This window comes from Idiotropiscis lumnitzeri, chromosome 17 (assembly GCF_059441095.1).
Source record: "Idiotropiscis lumnitzeri isolate Australia: NSW breed Sydney's pygmy pipehorse chromosome 17, RoL_Ilum_1.0, whole genome shotgun sequence".
NCBI lineage: Eukaryota > Metazoa > Chordata > Actinopteri > Syngnathiformes > Syngnathidae > Idiotropiscis > Idiotropiscis lumnitzeri.
The window spans coordinates 8,309,086-8,317,572 of record NC_142407.1 but is presented as its reverse complement, the minus strand read 5'-3'; the positions used below and the strand labels follow the sequence as shown (position 1 = coordinate 8,317,572).

The following is an 8,487-nucleotide window of genomic DNA, read 5'->3' as shown; positions in this document are numbered from 1 at the left end:
TTATTCACTGGGACCACATTTAAATAACCAAAACGTAAAATGTGTATAATAGGTAATCTATTCCGCAACATGTCCCAGGGATGACCTTGATCATCCCGAAGTGCAAGGTCGGAGCACTTCCTGAGGTTTCTAACATAACAAACTGTGAGGTCGTCATCATCGAAAGTCTTCTGCAACGCTTCAGCTTAGCAAAATAGCCGAAGTGCATTAGCGAGAGTGTCTTTTACGAGATGCCGCACATGTGAAGGAAGATTCGGTGGAAGCGCAGGCATCATTTTGGAACGCGCTTTTTCTCGGCATTCTCCACATTTGCAGATGAATTTGAGCCTCGTGTGCGATCCTCCTGCGGCTGCAGCATTGCGGTACGTTGAGGCCAGCTGCCACTGAAATGACCTCTAACTATCACAGCTTTAGTGTCCTTGAGAGCGGCTGCGTGTTTATGTGTGTTCCAGCAGGCTCCATAACGTTGTAAATCCCCTTTGATACACCGTAACAATTCCAATGTGGGAGTGTGAACACATACATGTTCTTTCGCGTCATACATGTGCGCCTTTTGGCTTTTTTTCCCCCGATGTGCGGCTCATAAAATCAACTTTATTGGCGTTAACAGCAGGGTCGGAAAAGGGAAAAGCAAAAAAAAAAAAAAAGCAAAAGCAGTCTTTCTCATGTAATTACATACGTGTTGAATCGTGTTTGTCTTCATGCATACGTGTTTTGAAAAAATAACCTCCAGTTTTGAATATAACTGAGATTTCGGAATAATGGGAGAAACTAAATCACGCTTTCAAATTGTATGATTATTTCACTAGAAGATCATTTCGAAAAACTCCACCCTTGGTGATATTTTTTTCTCACTTCTCTGCCAAAATCGAAGAGAAAACCTTTTTTTTTTTTTTTTTTAACCCAATCTAATAAATTCAGTTTTTAACTCGATCCTTATTGGGAGACTTTTTCAGTAAAGGGGAAGTCAAGTCGGAATGAAGTCTTAGTTGTCCAGTGCATTTCATAGCAATAATAGCAATAATTCAATCACAAAGACAATGAAAGCAATAATTTAAAATACAAATTAATAATAGAACACATAACCAAAAAACTCATTCAATGCGGCATCACTAATCTAAACACGATGATGATTTTTGGGTTCGTGGATTATGAATTAAGCAGCAAAATCCACCAATTTTTATTGTCACATGACCAAACTCAAAAATATAGGTGAGCCATGATTGGTCATTTTCGGAGCCCTGAGCAACTGTAATGTCATTTTCAGTTGACAGAAAGTGGTCAAATGAAAGTGGCCTCTGAGATGCATAAAAACGGGTGAATTTTTAGTGCAGAGTTGCTATTTCAGAAAAAACATTTTTTTAGCTATAAGGTTTTGTTCATCATGTGACAAATGTTTTAACTCGGAGGTCTCTTCCTCCGGAGGGTCTCCGCCATCCCATTAACTTGTCACCAATGTCCCGAAATGGCTGAGAAGGAGTGAAAAACAAGAAAGAGTGTGACCCATCCAGTGCATGAAATCTGTCAGAACGCGGTACGCCAAGAAGACAGAGGTGGTCTTCATTAATCCACGTTTTGTTTTTCTATCTGTGCAAAGGGTAGTATTTTAAGAGCAGACGAAGATGGCTTCCTTCGGCAGCTGGGCTCCACCTGGGGATGAGTGTGTGTCGAGTTTGTATGAGGGTGGATGCTGTTATTAGTTCATGGTCACCTTCCCTTCTTGGCAGCCAGAAACGCCTGCGCCAAATGCGAAGGCGGGCCAAGCCACACACGCTTCATATGTGGCGTTGCTGTTTACGTCCCCGGGTTTCATTCTCATACTGTATGGATTACAGTGCGAGCCAGTGGAGCTGTCTGCTCGGGATATAGTGTTGGAAGTCAGATATATTGCCTTGCACGGCTCTACCTGGGAGAGCTGAGGAGCTCAGAAAGCTGATCCTCTTCCCTGGCGTATGATCTGATACTGTATGTTTTTACTCTCCCGGTGATTTGACCGTGCCGTGCATGAGGCTAAAGCATTTCAAGAAAGTGCGTGCACAACCCTTGCCAGCCTCATCGGGAGATCTCGGATGGGAAGGCTCGAAACATTCTAGAAAAATAATAATAACATGGGTCCAGCTCCCTCTGGGTTGAAATCCCAGCTAGCGCCAATCACCGGGGCAAAAGCTGAATTCCTGTCTGGAGATGCCAGAAGCTGTTAGTGTGAGCAGCTGTGTTCAGTCATTCAAATAGAACAGAAATGAGGGAAGATGAGGAGAATTCTTCTATAGAAGGAAGTGCGATAGTAAAACTAACACAAAGAGTGTGAGGTATCCTTTGGCTGTCAGTTGCTGTAATTTCCTCCTTGGTTTCCTTTATATAGTTCTGCTGCTCTCCAATATTCCGTCTTCTTTAACTCCTCTGCTGTTTCATCTTTGTGTCCATCATGGAGTGATTGAATTTTCTTGATCTTAGCAAATATGAATACAACACAACAAAACAAAAATAGCTGATAAAGAAGGTCCACCGGCGTCTGCACTTCCTGAGGGTCCTCAGGAAATTCAACCTGGACAGCAAGCTGCTGCTGGCCTTCTACCACTCGTCCATCGAGAGCCTCCTGACTTACTGTGTCTCTACCTGGTACAGCGGCTGCACTGAGGCAGACACAGCGAGACTCCAGAGCCAGGGTGTCAAACTCATTTTTGTGGACAGGCCACATCGTAGTTGTGGTTTCCCTCAGAGGGCCGGTATGACTGTGAACCCATATAAATTGATTGGAAAGCCAGTTTTGAAATCAGAAGCTAGTAAGTAATTGTTCAACAATTTTTCAATTTATTTTAAAAGGGGAGGATTGGTAACAAATAAATGGCAATATCTCATATCTCAGTGTTGTTAAAAGTGAAGAAAACATGCTAGAAACAGGAAGTTGATGCAGATGATTTGCCCTTTGCGGGGGCCACATAAAATGTGGTTGCGGGCCAGATCTGGCCCCGGGGCCTTGAGTTTGACACATGTGCTCCAGAGGACAGTCAAAGCAGTGGAAAGAATTATTGGCTGCCCTCTCCCCTCCCTGTTGGACATATACACTGGCTCTACCATGAGTCACTCTTGGAGGTCCTTCTCAACTCATCTCTCGGGGGTGACACAAACTCATTTTCTTACCGTCATGTGGATGGTAAGGGTGAAAATCTTTTGTGAATAAAAACATTTTTGGTCATATTATTAACTTGTATCACGTTGGCTTGGGGATTTTATTTTAGGGTGCCGGATTTGTTTTGGGCTGAGGCTGAGCCAAGCCATACGTGTTATGAAGGTTCACACTCCACACATTCATTTTATAATATGTATATTTTTTGATAGTCTATCATTGATTATTTAGTTTGCAATCACACAAAACTACATTTGGAAATCTCTTTTTATTACTTAATAAGAGGAACAAAATGTTTAAATCACTGTGTATAAGGGTCATAGTGTGGGGGTTCGGGTTAGGGGGCCTGCCAAGCTTTTTCCCCTTTTCCCTAGGTTCCGGCTGTTTTCCGCCAGGCACGCCTCCGACCGGAGAGGGCGTCGGCTCCTGCGCACCTGCTGCCCATCATCAGCAATCACCGCGGGGGTTTAAAGCTCAGCGCTGCCAGGAGCCAGACGCCGGATTATTCCGTGACCTACCTCGGTACCCGGTCCACGTCGACGTTCGCCTCGTGCACGTCTGCTCCTTGTGTTATGCAACCCGAGTTAACCATTGTTTGTCCTCGCTCTCCCTCCAGCCGCCCAGCGCCAGCCCGAGCCCGATCCTCCGCCGCCAGCCGCCGAGCCCCGGAGCGTCGATCGCACCTCGTACGCCCGTACGCCGCCTGCCTGCCCTTCTCAGCCTCCGCCGGCTCGCCGCCGCCTTCGCCTCCACGCCGCTCTCCGCGCCCGCGTTCCTCCCGCCACAGCGCCGGTGCACACTCAGCGCGCCGTCTCCGCTGCACCTCCGCGAGCGCACATCTCGCCACCCCGGCGAGCACCCCGGCGCTGACTCGCCGCTCCTCCACCTGTCCTCCTGCCCTGCTACCGGCACCCGTTCCTCTCCCCCCGAACCCTTCAATAAATCCTCCTCAACCATCCTCGCTTGCTATTGGGTCCAGGTTTCCTTTCTCACGGTTCCCTGAACCGTTACACATAGTGTCTTTCTTAGAAAATCGAAATTATTGGGTTCTATTTTCTGTGCTCGGCGTAAAAACGGACGCATCCTCATTTTGGTGCAAGGACAAGTCTAGTTTCCCTCTTTTGGGAATTTGGAAGACCACGCCTTGACACGCTGGGCGTCCCGGTGAACCGAAGGTATTTTCCATTACACATACCTGCTTCGTACCCTACAAATTGTCTGATCCCGTTACCGTTCAGCCAGTGGGACTCACACGATTGCATTCTCAGTGTTAGAGTTTAATAGATGTTATTTATCCCTGAAGCCAAAAGGCAGCTCCCATCTGAGTAGAAGTCATTTAGGGTTAATGTGAAATCCTCCTTATTCCTCCCCATACAGGATGATTTATCTCTTTGACATAAATATCTGCACATTTGTTTAGCATGGCTAGAGACGCGCCAGCTATGATTTCTGCCCTTTGAGGTTCCTAGTCGACCAAGTCCTGCAACTACGGTATACGTATAAGTCACTGAACCTCAAATCAGTCTGCTAGCAAGTACCAACAGCCGGCAAATTGTCATTCTTGCTAGCATTGCAGCATAAAGAGTGAAACCAGAGCAGGCGTTGTGCAGTCATCAGATCTCTTTCATTCAATCAGGGGAGAATCTGGACGTGACCTGATGTTACGAGTCTCAAAGCGCTAACAAACAGCATTAGAGGCCACGAGGCTCCTATTCTTAGCTTCATTGTAGATGAGATTACAATGACATGCTGGCTTTTGTGGCAGTGGAAGAGTTACAGTGTCAGACGGAGAAGGAAAGCCACAAATGTGTCATACGTGTTACAGGTGTCACCAAATGTCAATGCGGAGTGCCCGTCTGCAGATATGAGGACAAAATGTCTCTGGCCTTTGTTTCGAATCCGATACCAATACTATCTAATAGTCGTCCAATACCGATCAGATTCATGAGATTTTTGGTTTTACTGTTTCATTATTAATTTGTTTTATAAATCTTTGCTGTTTTATGAATACATTTTGTTCAGCGCGTATTGCAGCGGCGGTTGTTTCAAAGTGCTCGATAAATACAGTTGAGTGGAGTCTTAACATGTTCCATCCATTCATCCATCCATCCTGGACTGGTTGCCAGTCATTCATGGGTAAAATGATGGAATCAGCAGTCTCGAAGACTGTCAAAATCACCCCCCCCCCAACCCCCTCCCAAACATGACACAAATTCAATTCAGTCATTTCAAATGGTAATTTTCTGTCTTTTAGAAGAACTAAAAGAAATCATTAAAAAAATGTGATAGTCAGTAACAGCGACATTTTTAGACCAAGCAGAGGGAAAAAATAGAATCGCTCATTACTGAGGACAAACCATATCAAATCGTTGAGGAAAAAAAACAACCAATCAAAGGAATACTTCAACACACCACTATATATATATATATATATATATATATATATATATATATATATATATATATGTGTGTGTGTGTGTGTGTGTGTGTGTACAAGCAATTTGGTTTGGCCTTTTGTCCTCCACAGAACACCAAGCGGATGATCAGCATTGGTTCTCCTGTAATTTAATCTGACTGCATCAAACAAGTCAGGCATTTTATTCTCCCTGTTTGAACAAAGATCCTCTTTTGTGGCACAGCCCCGAACTTCGCCAATATCTAAATGGACGAGATTTTATAAAGAATTCTTGCATCAGTTACACTCTTGCGCAGGTCAAAAACAGACAGATTAAGACCTTCCTGAGACAGATGTTTTGAGTTTGGGATATTAGTAGTTTTGTGATTCGAATTTGGTTTTAAGTAGCATCAGCAAGTGTAAGGTGAGATAATAAGGTGCAGCCGGTCCTCATCCGGAATTCAGCCAAATTAGATTCATGTAACTTTGTCTTGAGTTGCCCAGTGAAGAGAAATATATTTTTCCGTCATCCTGTAATTCGATTGCACCTACACCACACTTCTTTTCGATCTCCATTCTGCCTGTTCGGCGGAAGGCTCTCCTATTTCATGCAAATGAACCACTGCTCATTATCTGCCACTTGATGCGTCCAGCTTGGCATTACCTTCATGAGTAAAGGCAGGCGGAGTTCTGGTGACGAGTGTGTGGATATGTCATGTGATGCCTGATCCAGCGGAATTCTGAGCAAGGATGTTCAAAGAAATCTCACGTACAGTAAATGAACTTGGTTGCGTAATGTCACACTTGTTGGGTGGGCAGATCAAACACAACTATACTATTTGTGGGAGTGGCAGAAAAAATTATAACAAAGTAAGTGAGCCCCCCCTATAGGTCTATAATTGCTTATATTGTATAAATAGTTTCAACTGTAAATATATGTTTCAACCAAGATGACAATAATACTAATGATGACTCACCGGTACAATCCGATGAATGACGATCAAGATATGAATGTGCAAAACAGCAGGGGAGCTACATCTGCTTCGCTCCTTCCTCAGGCACTTTGTAGGCGTATTTTCTTGAAATTGAGAGGCAGCTGTTTTTGCTGCTTCTTCATGATGGCAACGAGCCGTACCTCCACCTGCTCCATCCAGCTTGGTCTCTCTTCCTCATCTCTCTTCCACACGCCGCATTGTTTCTGATCAGCTCATCGCAAGTACATGGACCCAATTTCATTCACCCATGTGCTATTTTGATGAGACTGATTTGGTCCTGCCGATCTGTCAATATGTCCATTATCATAGCAAACAAGAAGGGACCTGGAGATGATCCTTGATGCACTCCCACCTCCACCTTGCAATCTTCTGTCACTCTGGCAGTTGCTGGAGGAAGCCATACACAGGGATATTTTTTTTTAATCTCATGTAGGATTAACCCGACCATCGGTTCATTTTAATAAACAACAAAAAATACCATATTTTTAATCACTAGACCACCACGCGGCCCTCCCAACGAATTACCACTACAAAAAACTGTGCTTTTTCACTAATTAGTCCAAAGTCGACTGTTTCCAGAAAAAACATTTTCAAATACACACTTGGAGTAGACATTCATCACGCAAATTAGCATAGCCTTGAACCTGCAAAGAGCACAAGAAAACAGCCCTCGTGAGGACTCGCAAGCCGATTCTGACAATGTATCCACATATGCCTCCAATAAGAAGTGGCAGTAAATGGGGGTCAGAGTTGACTCTGCTAAGGCTGCCAAAACATCAGAAGACAGAGATATGAATCTGGAAAAGTCAATATTAGTCAGATAGGAGATATGAAGGCAGCGACATCTCCAGATCAGTGCCGAGGCCCTCAGGACTTTTCAAGCTCGGCCCCGCCCTCATCCCTCATCTATTTAACCGAGTTTGTACTCTGTGCTATCTAATCCATCTCATCTGCACTGGTGATGTTGGGCTGCTCCTGCTCGCGCAGCTGCCTGCTCAGGAATCCACATAGCATCTTTTCTCTCAGCTCCTCCAGCCCTGCTAAAACCCACTCAGTCCACACATAGCCTAAACACAACTGATGCACATTAGAGGAGTCATCACTTTTTTTTTTTTTTTTTTGTCAGCTACAATATCTTTAAAAATATTCATGCTTGTAGACAGCAGTCTGCAATAAAAATCTTTTTGGAATGCAGCGGCAGGCCGTGTATTTCATACCTAGGCCTTCCGTGAAGTCCTGCTTTTTCCGACTTGAATAAATCTCCCTAATAATACCATCATTTATGACACCACAGCTGCAGAAATAATATACAGACACAGACTTAAGCACGACTGAGTGTTGGATCGCCTCAGCTCACGAGAGCGAGCTTCTCTTGAAAGGTCCGCCTTGAAAATGGCCTTCAGGTATATCTGCAATCAAATCCACCCTTTTCCCTCCTTCGGCCATTGTGGGTTAAAAAAGCAAGAATATACTTTCGATTGGGCGGCATGGTGGCCGTCTGGTTCGCACGATGGTCTCACGATGCGGAGGTGCAGTGTTCTGATTGGCTATCGCAACTCTTAGAGCCCGTTCAATCACACAGCACAAAACTATGAAATCTGCCTGGCTACACAAGCTAGCCGAATTCTGATTGGCCAAAATCTCTCACCTTAGTAATACAACCCTGGACTATAATATGACCGGAATGTGAAGAATATTTATGTACACCACCAGTGAGCAACAATATTTAGATTGAAACGAATGGTCTAGTTGGAAAAGTGACACTTTTTGTGTCAATATCTGACTGTATATTCTATTTTGTTTAAATATATGATTTACACTCCATACAGACATTCTGTTTAAGGTGCAAGATGTTTGAAGGCAGATCTCCAACTACATAAAGCTCTTGGACAGTTTGCCCTTCATTTAAAAATATGTTCCTTAAATATAATACTGTCCTTCAAGGCTTTCCAACCAAGCCAATTAATTTC

The 8,487-nt window shown here is 44.1% G+C and overlaps 1 protein-coding gene across 1 annotated transcript; it reads left to right on the top strand.

Annotated features, from left to right (window-relative positions):
- Window positions 1-2,239: 2,239 nt before the first annotated feature.
- Window positions 2,240-5,884, top strand: LOC148320041 (uncharacterized). Its single transcript, XM_088280239.1, has 5 exons — window positions 2,240-2,276; window positions 3,002-3,154; window positions 3,523-3,649; window positions 3,744-4,106; window positions 5,767-5,884. Exons 1-5 carry the CDS (start codon window positions 2,240-2,242, stop codon window positions 5,882-5,884), a joined length of 798 nt encoding a protein of 265 aa, XP_088136365.1.
- The last annotated feature ends 2,603 nt before the right edge of the window (window positions 5,885-8,487 follow it).

Bases quoted from the DNA above. Each gene is read 5' to 3' on its own strand.
- LOC148320041 (XM_088280239.1), top strand. From the start codon at position 2,240: ATGAGGGAAGATGAGGAGAATTCTTCTATAGAAGGAA. The intron at 3,650-3,743 runs GTACCCGGTCCA...CTCTCCCTCCAG, and splicing joins TTATTCCGTGACCTACCTCG to CCGCCCAGCGCCAGCCCGAG. The intron at 4,107-5,766 runs GTTTCCTTTCTC...TTTGTGGCACAG, and splicing joins TCGCTTGCTATTGGGTCCAG to CCCCGAACTTCGCCAATATC.